Source organism: Colius striatus, chromosome 5, assembly GCF_028858725.1.
Source record: "Colius striatus isolate bColStr4 chromosome 5, bColStr4.1.hap1, whole genome shotgun sequence".
Lineage (NCBI taxonomy): Eukaryota > Metazoa > Chordata > Aves > Coliiformes > Coliidae > Colius > Colius striatus.
In genome coordinates, this window is record NC_084763.1 from 56,278,632 (window position 1) to 56,295,412 (window position 16,781).

General features: G+C 49.8%; 2 protein-coding genes across 2 annotated transcripts; both read left to right on the forward strand.

Annotated features, from left to right (window-relative positions):
- The first annotated feature begins 3,944 nt into the window (after window positions 1–3,944).
- Window positions 3,945–8,269, forward strand: ACKR2 (atypical chemokine receptor 2). Its single transcript, XM_010201259.2, has 3 exons — window positions 3,945–3,977; window positions 4,903–4,960; window positions 7,126–8,269. Exons 1-3 carry the CDS (start codon window positions 3,945–3,947, stop codon window positions 8,238–8,240), a joined length of 1,206 nt encoding a protein of 401 aa, XP_010199561.2. The 3' UTR covers window positions 8,241–8,269.
- Window positions 8,270–10,926: 2,657 nt separating this feature from the next.
- Window positions 10,927–12,498, forward strand: LOC104557140 (5-beta-cholestane-3-alpha,7-alpha-diol 12-alpha-hydroxylase). The gene has a single exon (XM_010201258.2). It carries the CDS (start codon window positions 10,966–10,968, stop codon window positions 12,496–12,498), a length of 1,533 nt encoding a protein of 510 aa, XP_010199560.2. The 5' UTR covers window positions 10,927–10,965.
- Window positions 12,499–16,781: the final 4,283 nt, after the last annotated feature.

Below are 16,781 nucleotides of genomic sequence, written 5' to 3' on the forward strand. Positions count from 1 at the left end.
AGCCCCTGCCTACCTCTGCCCTCAGCCCCTGCCTACCTCTGCCCTCAGCACCTGCCCTCAGCCCCTGCCCACCTCTGCCCTCAGTCTCTGCCTTCAGCTCCTGCCCTCAGCCCCTGCCCACCTCTGCCCTCGGTTCCTGCCTTCAGCTCCTGCCTTCAGCCCCTGCCCACCTCTGCCCCCAGTCTCTGCCTTCAGCTCCTGCCCTCAGCCCCTTCCCACTCCTGCCCTCAGCAGCTGCTCTCAGCCCCTGCAGCATGCTAAACGGGTCACTCGTCTCAAGCTCAAAACTGAGCACTTTTCTGCTCTCCAAGCAGGGCAAGGCATAATAGCTCAGATTTGCAAAACATGGAGGCTTTAGGTTGAACTTGGTGACTTCTTTCACCTCAAAAAGTGATGGTTTAGGTTGTTTGCAGGATGGAGAAGCAGCCTTGCTGCTTTTTTTTGTGCACCTTGGCAGCTTTGTGCTTCGAATACCTTTCCTGTTGCTATAAACCCACACTTTGACATCCAATGGAAGCTTTTTAGCAGGGGGCAAAGCCAGAGACCAGCTCTCCCTCAGCCTGATTTTATTTTCCCTTCAATGGTCTCAGTCATAGAATCATAGAATCACAGAATGGTAGGGGTTGGAAGGGACCTTTAGAGATCATCCAGTCCAACCCCCCTGCAGAAGCAGGGTCACCTAGATCAGGTCGCATAGGAACGTGTCCAGGTGGGTTTTGAAGCCTTCCAAGGAAGGAGCCTCCACAACCCCTCTGGGCAGCCTGTGCCAGGGCTCCCTCACTGAAACACTGAAAGAGTTTCTTCTTATGTTTAAGTGGAACTGTTTGTGTTCCAGCTTCATCCCATCACCCCTTGTCCTGTTGCTAGCTACTATAGAAAAAAGGGATGTCCCAACCTCCTGACACCCACCCTTTAGATATTTGTAAATGTTAATAAGATTCCCCCCTCAGTCTCCTCTTCTCCAGACTAAACAGCCCCAGTTCCTGCAGCCTTTCCTCATATGAAAGATGTTCCAGTCTCTTGATCATCTTGGTGGCCCTGCACTGGCCTCTCTCCAGCAGTTCTCTGTCCCTCTTGAGCTGAGGAGCCCAGAACTGGACACAGGACTCCAGATGAGGCCTCAGCAGGGCAGAGCAGAGGGGGAGAAGAACCTCCCTCGACCTGCTGCCCACACTCTTCTTGATGCATCCCAGGCTGCCATTGGCCTTCTTGGCCACGAGGGCACATTGCTGGCTCATATTTAGCTTATTATCAATCAGGACTCCCAGGTCTCTCTCTGCAGAGCTGCTTTCCAGCAGTTCAACCCCCAGCCTGTCCTGGTGCAGGGGGTTGTTCCTTCCCAAAGTCACCACTTTTTCTGAATTTCTGCTTTCAAGCAGGGCTTGCTTTGCCCCTGCTGTGTACCCTGGGCATTTTGCAGCCCAATCACAACGCAAAAATTGCTCCTGCATTGAACCAAACTGAATTCTGGAGCAGGAGGAAAAATCTGCTGATCCTGAAGATACCTAAAACCCTGCCAAAAACCCAGAGGCAGCTCATCAAAACAAAACAACAAACAGAAGTCCCTTTCTCCATAAACCCTGCCTGGTTTTGTGGTGCTGATGACTCCCAGCCTCTGAGCATGGTGGGGAAGCAGAGCTGCTGCTCAAGCAGGGCCACTCCATCACTGATGAGCTCGGCAGCATGAAAGGAAGTGGCTGAGATAACTCTTTGTTAGTGCCGCTGCATCTCTCTAAATGTGCTTCTCATTACCTGTAATCTGGTTACTTTAATTGCCAAAGCCATTAGGCTTCTGCAGAGTCTGAAAGGCAAAACAGAAAAATCTGTGCAATTACCAGCTCCTCAATTGAGTTAAAACCTTGTAATAAATTACAGTGAAGGCTACTTTCTCCAGTGACTCTCAGAGGTGCACTTAATTCCCTGCAGCTCTGTGTAAGATGTGCTTTAGGGGAGAAACTCAATTAAAAACCAAAACTTATTCCATTTTCATTGTTGGGCTAATGAAACTGCTGTCACCTGCAGTGGCCCTGTGTGCGTGTCTGGCACCTCAGCTTTGCAGGCAGCTTCTTGCTCTCTGCTGAATTGTATGTTGCCCATATGTATTCATTGTAGGGCATCTTTTACATGCTGACACGTGTGTGCACTGGCTGATGCTGGCAAAGATGGAAATGGGTAAAAAGAACATGTTTCTCACTGTGAATCCACCTACTATAGGGCAGGTTGGATGCAGGGCTGTGGCCATCTCTGCTGCTCTATTGACTTGTTTTACCCGAGTGGTTTGAGGGTTATAAAGGTTTTTTTACCAGGATTAGAATTGTAGAATTGCTTCAGCTGGAAGAGAGCTTTAAGCTCATGGAGCCCAGCCTCTGTCCCAGCCCTGTCAACCACCAGCCCATTGCCCTCAGTGCAACATCCACCCAGCTCTGAAACACTTCCAGGGACAGTGACTCCAGCACCTCCCTGGGCAGCCCCTTCCAATGCCTTTCAATGCAGCAAAGAAATTCCTCCTCACATCCAGCCTGAACCTCCCCTGGTGCAACTTGAGGCTGTTTCCTCCTGTTGCTTGTTACTGGGGAGGACAGATCAACCTGTGCCTTGCTACAGCTTCCTTTCAGGTAGTTACAGAGAGTGAGAAGGTCTCCCCTGAGCCTTCCTTTCTCCAGGCTCAACAGCCCCAGATCCCTCAGCTCTTCCTCATATGAAACATGCTCCAAATCCTTTACTAGCTTGGTTGGTACAGGACATGGCCTTGGCACAGTCAGGGTGTTCCCCGTGGCCTTGTTTGATGGCAAGGAAAATATGCCAGAGGGTGACTGTTCACCAATGGTGAGACTCTAAAACCTCTTCAATAAATCATTTTGCTGGAGACACCTTTGACAGGCGAACCAAATGTCATCTAATGAAGCTGTCCCAAAAATCCCCTGCTGTGGTTGATCTCTGTTTGCACACCTGACCACAGCAATAAGCTCCCTGTTCTGGTGCCGCTTGCAAGGCTTTGCAGCTGCCAGCACACACGAATGTCCCCACGGAGCTGCCAGCACCCACTGGCCCCTGTTTCTGCTCTTGCAGAGGGTGAGGATCCTGCAGCATCCAAGTAGCATGTGGCTTATTCAGATTTCCTGGAAAACAAGTGCAGATTTCTACACTGGGGTCTCAGCCCCAGGAGCCTGTCAGTGAAGGTCCAATCCTGCCTGAGGGAGCTGGGAGGTAGCCAGGGTGGACATCATCTTAATACCAATCTGGCAGGCAATAACAGCTGTTTCCACTCATTAAAGCTTTTCAAAAACAAAACAAGAGGGAGCTTGTTGCCACATCTGGGTTTGGGATGCAGCAAACCCAGAATCAATGGGGAAAAAGAAATTAGGGCCAGATTTCTTGTCTGAGAGGAGATGGAGAAAAGGGAAGGATTGAGGTGCATGGAGGAAAAGCATGCTTGGAAAAATGGAGACAAGAAAGGCAAGAGGAAGTGGTTATCTTTAAGCAAGTGTCCTGTGTGTGTGCTTGTCTGGGTGATCCTGGTCAGGTCCTAGAAGAACCTACTTCTGGCGATTTTGTGGCTGCTCATACATGCTGGGGTGCGTGGGATCCACCAGCAATCTTCACCTTGTGCTGACGTGGATCCTTGATCCCATCATCCCTGGCCATCCCAAGCATGGAGCCTGGCTTGAGCTGTATAAGAGCAGGTTGTATTTCAGGAGGAGGGGTGCTGGGTCCCTGTGGCACCCATGGCAGAAGGCACTGCAGTCCTGATGGGTATCTCCCGTGGCAAAGCCCAACTCTGCGTGCAGGCCTCACTTGTAGATGTAGAGGGATGCTTGCTTAGACACAGCACAGAGATGATTTGTCCAGTCATCCACAGTGGTCACAGAGGTCACACATTTCCTGCCCATGTGCTTACACAAGTGAAAGAGCTTCCTACAAGCCTGATTTGAGCCTCTGTCAGGATGGGAACTACCCATGGTGGAGGAGAAGCTCCTGTAAGTGCGTTTTCTCTTTCTTGTCTATAGACAAAGCTTCACAAGAAACCTGAAGAGATTATCTTTTCTTGTGGAAAGTTAGTGAGCTTGTAAGTGTCAGTGCTCCAGTGGGCTTGGGATTCATTTCTGAGCTTGGCCCATGCAGCATTCCTCAGTTCTCTGCTATGAACTATGTCATGTGCGTGTAAATGTCAGTGCCCGCGTGATATGGAGAGAGGAAGAGGTGGCAGGGGGAGAAGAGGCATCTTGGTGGGCTGAAAGAGACCCAGAAATGAAAATGTAGGGGATGTCTTGTCCTGGTGTGGGTGCAGAGGGTGTGTGTGGGGGACAAGGGGTAACTGGCACAAGTTAGAACACAGAAAGTTCCCCTGGAACAGGAGGAGAAACTTCCTCGGTGCTGAGGTGAGGGAGCCCTGGCCCAGGCTGCCCAGGGAGGGTGTGGAGGCTTCTTCTCGGGAGGTTTCCAAACCCACCTAAAAACGAGGGGAACCTGAGCAAAGGGAACTTGCTTTAGCAGGGGATTGGGCAGGAGCAGCTCTGGAGGACCCTTCCAACCCCCACCATTCTGTGACCTGATCCAGGTGACCCTGCTTCTGCAGGGGGTTGGACTAGATGATCTCTAAAGGTCCCTTCCAACCCCAACCATTCTATGATTCTATGATTCTGTGTGCAAAAGGTGATTAGGAGTCTTGCTGGATGTTGCTGGGATCAAGTTTGGTTTCCTCTTGAAGGCCTGCAGGCAGAACTGTATGTGGTTATGGATGAATATCCACCAACATATGGAACAGAGGGGAAAAAAAAAAGCTCATTGCCTGAAAAGTCTTTTTCTGTTGCTCTCCTGTGGCTGCTCTGCTTGAAGTGCTGTGCAGCACTTGCACAAGAACTATGTCAATCCAGCCCACACCAAATTTTCTTTTCTTTTCAGCTGCCTGGAACTGCCTGGAATGGGTATTTGAGCAATTTTAGACACAGGACTGCAACAGGTATGTCCACAGCTTATGGCTGTACACCCACAGGCATCCTCAGCACCCCACTCCAAGCCCTGGGTGCTTTGCTTAACCCGCTTGTGGTGGAGGGGCTCCTCTTTCGCAGGGTGTTGTGGGGAGGGAACTGGCCCTAGAAGCTGCAGAGCCACCATGGGGTATCTCCTCCTTGGAATGTGTAGCACAACTGGGGACCAACAGCTTCATTTTCTCATTTAGTGGCTGCAAGTCTCCTGGGCAATGGGATAAACAGATCCTCAAGGAGAGCAAGGCAGGATAGACTGCAAGCAGAGAACTACACAGCCATGGCTATTTTGAGATTGCTGGAAAAATGAGCCCCAGGAGAGAGGTGGGCAGCTTTGGCCATGGATGAAAACCAACGTGTTTTAGAAGTGGAGGGTTGTTGGCACTGTTTTTTCCTAGTGACAACCCTAATTTGCTGTCAAAGCCTGAAGGTTAGTCCTGGTTTTTAAGCCCCACATAAACCTTCATGATACTCACATGAGGTGGCTGAGGCAGATCCACCACGGGGGATGGTCTCTTCAGCAATAGCTGTTGCCTCGTTTGGGTGGCTTTTGGAAGCTGTAACCTTTGTGGTGTTCTTGTGTGTGGGTTTTGTTGTTTTGTGGGGTTTTTTTTTTTGCTGAAAATCAACCTCCAAAATTAGGAAGCTCTCCAAATCAGCCACAGTTTCCTGAGCTGCAGCTGTTTAAACACTGACACCAGCTTGGGGAGCGGTCAGCCACATGGACCTCACGCTACTCCGTCAGCAGGGGTTCAACCTGTGCCTCGTGTCACGCAACGTCTGCTCCAGCAACATCCTTCCTGCTAAATCTCTACCTCTAACCTTGGTTCAGCAGTTGATTCTGGTGCCTACCTGTCCTTAGCTTGGATGAGGCTTTGAGTAACCTGATGTAGTAGCAAGTATCCCTGTCCATGGCAGGGGGAGGTGAAACCAGCTGATCTTCAAGGTCTCTTCCTAGCATTCTGTACTTTTCACTTACTGATACTTCTTGCAGGAATCCATGGCTTGGTGTCCTACAATTGGCATGGACAGGAGTCAATGTCCTACCAGGACTGAGATGTGCAGCATTTTCACCTCTGGTTGCAGCCCCACCAAGAGGTTTTGCTTCATTGAGAACTCAGACAAAGCTTTCTCAGCAGCAATGGGTGAAGCTAAAGCAGCTCACCACCAGCTGTGATTGTGGGTTTCCCATAATTGAGAGCAGAAACTTCCCCAAAAGCTTGCAGTGGTGTCACAAGGAAGCGGAGAGTTATTTCAGCTCACTTACTTTTCAGTTTTAATGTGTTGGAGTAAGGAAGAGGGAACTAATTTTTTCATATGTATGTGTAGAGAGCTTTCCCCATGCTGCAGGCAAAGGGCATGGAGTGCAGGACACAACATTCCTATCAGAAGGTGGCAGAAATCTCCATGAACTAGAGGAAACCCCTCCTTGATGTGATGTTTGCCTTTCCCTTGTGGATTGAACATATGAGCCAGCAATGTGCCCTCGTGGCCAAGAAGGCCAATGGCATTCTGGAGTGCATTCAGAAGAGTGTGGGCAGCAGGTTGAAGGAGGTTCTCCTCCCTCTCTACTCTGCCCTGATGAGTCCTGTGTCCAGTTCTGGCCTCCCCAGTTCCAGAGAGACTGGGAACTGCTGGAAAGAGGCCAGCACAGGGCCACCAAGATGCTGAGAGGACTGGAACATCTCTGCAAGGAGGAAAGGCTGTGGGACCTGGGGCTGTTCAGCCTGGAGGAGAGAAGCCTGAGGGGGGATCTCATTAATGCTTACAAGTATTTAAAAGTTGCATGTCAAAAGGATAGAGCAGCACTTTTTTCTGCAGTGCCTAGTGACAGGAGAAGGGGTAATGGGCACAAGCTGGAACAGAGAAAGTTCCACTCAAATACACGAAGAAAGTCCTTTGGTGCTGAGGTGAGGGAGCCCTGGCCCAGGCTGCCCAGGGAGGGTGTGGACGCTCCTCAGGAGGTTTCTAAACCCACCTGGACATGTTCCTGTGCCCCCTGAGCGAGGGGAACCTGCTTTAACAGGTGGTAAGACTGGATGAGCTCTAAAAGTCTCTTCCAACCCCACCATTGTGTGATTTTATGATTCTATAATTGGAATAACATTTTGATCCCCTTCTCTTGTTTTTTTGCTCCTAGGCAGCCACTTGTCAAATGCAGCTTCAAAGGTGGCAACAACAGCAGCTGCCGCTCTGCTGGATGCTGCCAATTCGAGCGACTACCCGTATGAGTACTTGGACGAGGAGGATTACGTGCAGTATAGCCTCTGCACAAAAGCAGAGGTACTCTCCTTTAGCAGAATATTCATGCCATCTTTTTACACCCTGGTCTTCCTGCTCGGGTTGGCTGGGAATGTCCCGCTGTTGATTGTCCTTATTATGTACCTCAAGAAGAAAAAGAAGATGACTGAGGTGTATCTTCTGAACCTGGTGCTTTCAGACTTCTTCTTGCTGCTAACTCTTCCTTTATGGGCTCTGTATGTTTCTCAGTGGGTGACCTGGGACATATTGTGCCCAGTCTTAAATGCCATGTACACCATGAATTTCTACAGCGGTAACTTTCTTGTGAGCTGCATGAGTCTGGACATGTACCTGCAGGTCACTCGTGCTTGCTCTCCTCACAGCTCCATGACGTGGAGGAAGTCCATCCTCGTCTTACTGATGGCATGGGTCCTTTCCATCCTTCTCTCCATTCCTGATGGCCTCTTCAGCGTCACAAGGCAGATGCACAACAAAGCTGTCGTGTGCAGCCATGATTATGGCCAGGAACACTTATTTTGGAAAGTTGTCTTCCGGGTCACTCAGATCACTCTGGGTTTCCTTTTCCCTCTCCTCTTCATGGTGTTCTGCTATTCCCGTATAGCACGTGTCCTCACCGTATCTCAGATGCCTGGCTCAGAGAGAGCACGCTGCTTAGTCTTTACTGTGGTGGGTGTCTTCTTTGTCCTGTGGTTCCCTTACAACATTGTCCTCATCCTTCATTCCCTGCAAGACCTCGGTGTGATCAGGACCTGTGAAAGCAGCCGGCGGTTGGACTACGCCACGCAGATCACGGAGAGTTTGTCCTTTGTCCACTGCTGTCTCAACCCTTTGCTTTATGCTTTTGTGAAAAAACGGTTCAGGTTGTATTTGCAGAAGATTCCCTGGGGCATTTTCAGGAGAAGGGCTTTATGTGACATCCAGCCCTCAGAGATAAGCCAGCCTTGCAGCAGATACACAGCTGAGATAGAAATGTTGAGTATCACAAATGCATGATGAATGTTTCTGTTGTTTATGTTATGTGTGTGCCCTCTCATGCTGTATTCTTCTGATCCTGGATGTGCAATGGAGTTGGGGTGAGCCCATGGAGCTGCATAACCAGACACTTCATCCTAGCACCAGCATCAAGATGAGAATTTTCTACATCAGGGTTGGAAGCATCGGATTTGTTTCTGGTTTAACTGGAATCATTGTAAAATGGTTGTCCTGGGTTTATGGTCATGGAAGAAGCCCAACTCCTGTCTGGTGCATATGAGACATTCAGGACAAGGGGTAATGGAAAAAAGCTGGAACACAAACAGTTCCATTTAAACATAAGGACAAACTCTTTTGCTGTTGAGGTGGGGGAGCCCTGGCCCAGGCTGCCCAGAGAGGGTGTGGAAGCTCCTTCTCAGGAGTTTTCCAAATCCCCCTGGACACATTCCTGTGCCTCCTGATCTAGGTAGACCTCCTTTAGCAGAGAGGTTAGACTAGACGATCTCTAAAGATTCCTTCCAAATCCTACTATTCTTGTGATTCTGTGATAGTGGATGAAGGATCAACTCATCTAGACGTTATGCCCTTAAAAATACAAACTGAAACTTGTGCAGAACTTCTCCCCCATAGATCCCAAAGGGTCTGATGGAGGAGAGTGATCTCATCATCCCTCCAGCCCATGGTGTGGGCTGAGGAATGGATTTGCCACGCTCATCCATCAGGTCTGAGGCCCAGCCTGGGGTGTGGCACTGCTTCTCCTGGCTTTTGCCATCTGCCAGATAGATGTGTTTCAACATCTCATCCATTTGTCTGCCAGGAGAGACAACGGGAGGAATTAGACACCTTTAAACAGGGTTGTCTCACCAATGGTGAGCTTCTCCATTACGATGAGCTGTGCCACGCTCATGTCTGCTGAGCAAGAAACTGTGTCTTTCTGAGGGACAGATCCTTAGTTGGAGATCAGTTTGATCACCCACTAATGTGAGATCAGTTCAGTCAGCAGTTCAAACTGGTAACAGAAAGAAGGAGAAAATACAGTGAGCTGGGCAGAACAGTGGAGGAGGTATTTACCTTCCCAAAGATCCATTTTGACAAGATGAAAAAGATACTGTCTTGAACATAAATACTGGCTTTGTTACAACACAGAGTGAGGATGGCCTTGAACATAAAGGCACAGATAGCCAGTCCTTATTGTCTGAGATAGCTTTAAAGATTATCAATTTGCTGACCTTTGTTTAACGGTACTATTTACCCCCAAATACTCTTGAATCCTAAATGAGCTCTTTCCAGCCTGGAAACCAATTGAGCAGGGGAGTTGCCTAGCATTGTACAATGATTTAAGAGGAAGCACTTACCATGTCCATTTTATTGCTGGGCAAGGTTACTGGACCGAGAAGGGCTTTGAGTTGCTCTGGAAAGGTGGATGTTCTTTTCACTGGTGTTATTTGACTGGACAATATTGCTCCAGCACGTTTCCAGAATGATAAGGCTGGGAGCATTCCTTGAAAAAAAAAAACCCAACCCGACAGAGTAAATATTTAGCTGATGTTATGATGTGTTCTTCACTCCATGGGTCATGTCACTGGGAGGGAATGTGAAAGGGAAGAGCAGCTGGGAAGCAAAAACTAAGATAAAGATTGTGATCTCATGTAGAGTAGGGATCGTGGGACTGTGCAAAATTTATGATGGGATGCCCAGGGGAAGGGCAAAGGTGAGGGAAATAGGGGAGGGGTATAAAAGAGGCTAGTTATGTGTAAGCAACGTGCTCACAGCAGTCTGTCTTGTTGCCTTATTAAATGCTTTTTTCTTATCTCTCTTTCCATGTTGTGTCACTCTCTATCCTACACAAGGGTGCTGCAAGGCCCAAGTGCTGCGGTGGCTGGCATAGGTGAGGGCGGCAGCCCCCAGAGGCGTAGGGCTGGATGGGGCACAGGGTTCTATCCAGAGAGCAGGGAGCAGGAGAGGTGAAGAAACAGAAGGGAATAATGGGTACAACTGCCAGGGACAGGGCTGGGAGCAGGAGGGCAGACGGGACATGACTGATCTGTAGCTGCTGAGCCCTGTCTCTGCGTGTGCATTGGCACAGGGGAAGGGGCTGCTGTCCATCTGGGCAGGAGGTGGGCTTGGCCATTTGCAGACTTCAAACTCATTGGTGCAACTGATTCAAGCCCTCATTGCTTGTGGGGGAAGCAAACCTGCCCTGCTTTGCTCTCCTACAGCTTAGCAGTGCTTGCACTGTTAGGGGCATTGTGTTCTGGAGAACATAAAAATGTTGGAGAACTTTCCTTCTCTTGCCTTTTGAGACCAAACTACCTCTGCTGCAACTCCCTTCCCCCCATCCTGAGCTCCTTTCTGGTAGCATTTCCAACAGCCACTCTTCCTCTCAGTTTTTTGTGTCCATTGCCTGGTCTCAAAGACAGAAGTCACTGAGTGAAATTCTCTGAACCCTCTTTTGAAACAAAGGACTCCACTCAGCCTAGAGAAGCGAATTTGCTTAAGCTACTGCAGAACACATGCCAAAACCCATCCTGTTTACACAGCAGCCTGCCAACTCCAACTTGATTACAACATGCCTTCCACCTTAAAAACCTCTCTATTGATCAAGGGAGAAGGCAAACACTTGCTGCCAATGGGGATAGAGCCTGTCAGCTGCCTGTCTGCGAATCAGCCACTGGCTGTGAATAAAAAGCATGTTCTTGCTCCAGCCTGGCTCCAGTCTGAGCTGCTGGACAGGCACAGAACTGTCATGGCACTCTGGGGGATTCTCCTCTGTACCTTGGTAGCTTTGCTGCTCGGTGGGTTTTACCTCCTGGGCGTGTTTCGGAGACGGAGACCTGATGAGCCACCTCTGGACAAAGGTACAATTCCCTGGCTGGGTTACATGCTGGATTTCAGAAAGAATAGTTCAGAGTTTGTCAAAAGGATGCAGAGAAAACACGGGGATATTTTCACGGTGCTGATCGGAGGCTATTACTTTACCTTCGTGATGGATCCCTTCTGCTTCCCAGCCATTGTGAAGGAATCACGAACTAAGCTAGACTTCAGAACTTTTGCATCCAGACTGGTCCTACAGGTTTTTGGCTACAAGCCCATTGAAGCCAACCATGCCATAATTCAGGAAAGCAGCAGAAAGCATCTGATGGGAGATGGACTCACTGTCATGACACAAGCCACCATGGAAAACTTTCAGAAGCTGATGTTTTTCAACCTGGGCTCAGGAGAGGAGAAGCGAGTCTGGCAAGAGGACAGCCTCTTCCACTACTGCTACAACGTGGTCTTCAGAGCTGGGTACCTGGCTCTGTTTGGCACTGAGCCACACCAGGGTGCAGATAACAAGGAGAAAGCCCACGAGCAAGATCGCATCCTCTCCGACCAGGTGTTCCACGAGTTTCGCAAGTACGACCGCCTCTTCCCACGCCTGGCCTACGCAGTTCTGCCTCCCAAGGACCAGAAGGAAGCTGAACGGCTGAAAACGTTCTTCTGGAGCATGGTGTCCGTGAAGAAGACCTGGCAGAAGGACAATATCAGTGGGTGGATAAGAGATCAAAACCAACTTCTGGCAGAGAACGGTGTCCCTGAGTACATGAGGGATCGTTTCATGTTTATGCTCCTCTGGGCATCCCAAGGCAATACAGGCCCAACTACCTTCTGGCTCCTCTTTTATCTAATGAAGAATCCAGAAGCTATGGAGGCTGTGAAGGGGGAGGTAGATAGAGTCTTAAGGGAGAATGGACAGGAAGCAAAGCCAGGGTGCCCACCGGTTAACATCACTAGGGATATGCTGAACCAGACTCCTCTTCTGGACAGCGCTCTGGAGGAGACCCTGAGGCTGGTTGCAGCCCCAATTCTGGTCAGAGCTGTCCTCCAGGACACCAGCCTGAAGACGAGCAGCGGGACGGAGTACACCCTCCGCAGAGGAGACAGGGTGGCTCTGTTCCCGCACGTCTCCGTGCAGATGGACCCGGGAATTCACCCCGAGCCTCACAAGTTCAAGTACAACCGCTTCATCAACCCAGACGGCACCAAGAAAGATTTCTACAGAGACGGCAAGAGGCTGAAATACTTCAACATGCCTTGGGGGGCAGGAGTGTCCATCTGCCCCGGCCGCTTCTTTGCTACCACGGAAATGAAGCTCTTTGTGTTCTTGATGCTGAGTTACTACGAGCTGGAGCTGGTGGACGGGGAAGAGGAGATCCCCGCCATAGACGCCAGCCGCTGGGGAGTGGGCACGATGCAGCCCGTTCGGGACGTTCGCTTCAGATACCGCCTGCGCTTCTGATTCGGGGAATCCTTGTTGTGGTGTCTGCTCCCTTGCTGTCTGTGAATTAAATTGTGTGACGATCCCCTGGTTATCTGAGCTGTCCAGTGTCAACACTGACACTATCTTGTTTGCTTAATGGCTCTTGTGGCTTTGCCCTTCACCTCTTTCATGCCTTTCGCTGCCCCACGTGTCTCTGGTTATTGTGGAGGTGGGTTGTGTGACAAAAGCTCACCTACATACCCACAAAGGAGCACAGGGACACAAATAAATAGTACGCTGCTAGGCTACTCCCAGCCCCATCATGGGGGCCATCAGCCCATCAAAAACTCACCTGCACAAGTCGAGAGGAGCACAGGGGCGTGTTGCTAGATGGGAACCCACATTAAGGACTTCCAAGGGAATGAGTGTTTTGTCCAGGTCCCTCCTAGGCCTGTGCCAGTGCAGCCATCAGCCCCACACCAGGTCCCTGTTGAGATGTGTCACCGGGAGCAGTGCTCCTGATCACTATCTGAAATAAGGGGTGCTCTTGTCAAGGGAGGGGGGACATCTATGGCATGCAGGGAACAAGTGGGAGGAAAAGGGAGTTACAGACACAGCTAATAACCTACAGCATCGTTTTCACATATCTGTGCGAGGTAGGGATGCATCTGGTCACCTGCCAGAGCTGCAGGAGGTTGTGCAGTCAAGCCCTGTGTCAGTGTAGAGTTTCTGGAGATAAAAAACTGTGTGTGTGTGTGTACCTGGATTCCTGCCACCCACTGTAACACAGCTGGAGTGTGGGTATGCACAGCTGAGCCAGGATCTGCCATGGCACCAAACCATGTCCCTGCTTTAACCCAAACCATTGCACAAGCCCAGAAATGTTGGAGCCTGCTGGCTGGGAACAGGAATGCTCTCCTGCAAGGGGATGGCTGGCAGAGCTGCAGCGCTGGCTGAGCCTTGGTGGGGGATGAGCTCCTAGTTTCATGATGATCACCCTCTCCTCAAGCCCCATGGGCTGATGGTGTTCCCAGAAGATGCCTATTGGAAAGAAAACCAAAGTGGGGCATGAGAAAACCAAACAATCTCAATCGCTTACGAGCTACAGCCACTGCGACCCTGGAAGCCTCCAAACATCTCTGCTTTATCCACTGGATCCAGAGCAGGATAAAACTTTGCTCCATAAGCTCTGCTGTGCTGTTTTTTCCTGTTCAATAATTAGAGTCTTGACAACACTGGTCCTTGCAGAAGTTAAATCCCAGCCTTACTCGTGCAGAGGACAGCGGATCGATTTCAACGCTGATGCCAACCTTGGACTTTGGAGGCTATGTCTGACTCAGGAATGAAACTCAAATATTTTTCACGTGTGTCCAGATATCAAAGCCAGATTCTGCTTTGTTCTGCACGAGGCAGGGTTATGTTGGAGCTGCACATCGAGGGCAAACTAGCCTGAATTGCCACACTGGGTATTAGCCCAGGTTTGCGGGGGTGGAAGTTTAGGCAGAAACTATCAAGCAGCTGTGACAGAGCCAAGGAAAACAAAAACCTACCTGCAACTGGACAAGGCTTGACTGTGACAGTTAATATTCCCAATAACAAATCCAGCACCTTTTTGTGACTTCCATGCTCCCTCTATGGCTCTCACCTCTTTTTGTTTTTGTCACCCATGGGTTCATTCCTTTACTTTGCTACTCAGAATTAAGCTGGAGCTCTTCCCATGTTCTGGCCAATGGTTTGATCTTTGCAAGCTCCAAACCATGCCCAGGAATGCCCTGGGATAGCTGGGCAGGTCAGAGCCACAGCTACAGCCTGGCTAAGGGAGGTCCTCACTGCAAGGCTCGAGCAAGAGGATTTTTTGTGTGGATGGTTTGCAGGAAGGCTGCTCACTGCTAAAGCACAGTGTGTGTGTGACTGTCACTTTAGGGTTCCCAGGGCAGGGTTGAGGGGTGAGGGATGGGTGCTGTGGAAAGCTGGGCTGGGCTTGGGGAAAGCATGTAAAAATGATGACAGTGATTGAGCAGAAAACTCTGGCTTTACTTCCTTGTCAGAATGGTTTATTTGACCAAACAGTATTGAGTCTATAAAAGACATCAGACATGCTCAAATGCACTCAGTTGTGAGAAGCAAAAAGAAACCCAAATCACTTCATTTGAGTCATATATGGAAGGGTGTAAAAGCTCCAAATGAGTTCATCTCCAATTAAGCTTTATGCTCAGGTGGTTGTCCTCTGGCACTGAACTTTCCATCCCAAAGTGTAGCAGCAAGAGTACAGAACTAGCCTGTGCCAACAGAAACTTCACTGGATTTGTGTAAGAATTTAAACTGGAAGGGATCCAGGGTATTGACAAGTTTACTGTGGGGCAGATCTCATCACAGTGTCTGTCTCATGTCACTGCTCTATCCCCCAAGAGAGCTGAGAATGGAGCCTGGCCCTAAACCCTCAACATTCTCTCCTGTGGTGCAGAGTGAATATAATATTGCTTTGATGGGCAAAGCTTTACAATCCATTGGGTCAGTGTCTGCTCTCCACAGCCCAGTGGAAGCTCCTCTGCTCTCAGTTCCAGCTCCTGCTGTGCACCCTGTGCAAAGGGAGGAGTCATAGTGCTGCATGCTTCAGCTTTGGAACACTGGGATTAACGTGTTGGGAGACACCACTCCTGGTTAAACAGCATCACTTCTAGTATTAAACTGTAATGCTTCAGGAACTGGTTTCCCCTTCTCCTTCCTCTAAACGTGGCCAGATATGGCTCTGACAAAGCCTCTGCTTACTGCTGCTTGTAAGGAAAATCGAAACCCAGCGGCACCCATAGATACATCATTCACTTCAGAGAAACTCAAAGCAACACTGAGGTTATAAGTACAAAGCAGTGACACAGCTAACAGCATCCCTTGCAAAGGAAAGCGGATTTTGAAGGAGAAAGAGGGACAGGAAAGTTCAGGATGATTTTTGTTTTCAAGAATGAAAGCTTGTGACACTGCTGCCACATCTGGAAAATGTGCCTGTGTGCTCCCCAGAGAAGAGCAACTCGGCTTCAAAGCGGCAAAGTCTCTCAGTGGTACAACATCTGCAAATACCAAGGTCATGGGCACTATTGCGTTTGCTGCACTTACTATCTGGTGGCCAAAGTCTTCTCAGAAGTGACAGCACATGCAGAAATACCCTGTGGCAGGCAGGGTGCAGCGAAGCCAGGCAGAACACGGGAGCCTTTGTGATGGGCAGCAAAGCCAGGCTGCAATGGACCACCCACACCACTGCCTGGCAGCCTGGCTGGGCTCAGGAAAGGCTGTGCTGCCTGAGTGGTGTACAGAGGGCCAGCCTGGGCTCCAGGGAGAAGAGGAGCTCTTAAAGCTAAGCAAGCTATGGCCTCTTGCAGGAGTAGGATGTGCAATTATCCCCATGCACACCTTGTGCTACAGTCGAGCTACACAGATGCTTCCACAGAGACTGTCTCTTCTTGTTTCTCCTGACTTGGGCAGAAAAGTGTTTCTGAGAAGCCACAATTAAAATCTCCTCTGTGGTACCACTGTCAGACACATAACACACTCCTCCTTCCTTTGCAGCCCCTTGTTGCTTCACAGCTAGAAGAGCCCAGCTCTAGCCCTGTGCTTAACTTTGTGTCAGGCCCATGGGGATGGTGGAGAACAGGCTGAGCCTGGCTGCTGTGGGATGCTAGCACTGATCCCACCACTCCAGCCTTGTGTCTGGCAAAGACAGGGTCACAGGACAAGTCAGGTCAGGAGGTCTCAGGTTAACCTGCTCAAAGCAAGGTCAGCTATCATCTCAGGCCAGATTGCTCAGGGTTTTATCTTTTATCTAGTTGGACCTCTACATTCAAAGCCTGAAGACTCTACATCCAAAGCCTCACTGCTGTCTGTTATCAGCCCCCTGAAAGTGCTTTACTCATCCCTAATTTCCCTTCACAATTGGTCACTAGATTCTTCTGGATTGGAGTCAGGTGAGGAACCCACCAGTCAGTCAACCCTTGCTGCAGCAGTCACTGTGGGATGAGCAGAGCAGTGACATCTGAGAGCACTGTCTGGGTATCTGGAGGCAGAAGTCAGTGCCCAGCATTTGCCTGAACTGAGTCTTTCTGACCTCAGGGAAAGATTGGCAAAGCTGCTTAGGGCTGGTAGCTAGTCCCAATCAGAAACCTTTCCTAGTGACTCCAGGGAGTGTGCAGCCAAGTGACACACATATTGTCAAGTTACCATTGCTCAGCTGAGCCACACTGACAGCCTGTATTTCTGTGCTTTCCTTGTGGCGATGCACGTGGATGGATCCATTTGCTCAGTTACACCAACTCACAGAGAGCAGTGACCCC

Coding starts and splice junctions, on each gene's coding strand:
- LOC104557140 (XM_010201258.2), top strand. CDS start 10,966: ATGGCACTCTGGGGGATTCTCCTCTGTACCTTGGTAGCTTTGCTGCTC.
- ACKR2 (XM_010201259.2), top strand. CDS start 3,945: ATGGGAACTACCCATGGTGGAGGAGAAGCTCCT. Junction 3,978..4,902: donor ATGGTGGAGGAGAAGCTCCT/GTAAGTGCGTTT, acceptor TTTTCTTTTCAG/CTGCCTGGAACTGCCTGGAA. Junction 4,961..7,125: donor TAGACACAGGACTGCAACAG/GTATGTCCACAG, acceptor TTTTGCTCCTAG/GCAGCCACTTGTCAAATGCA.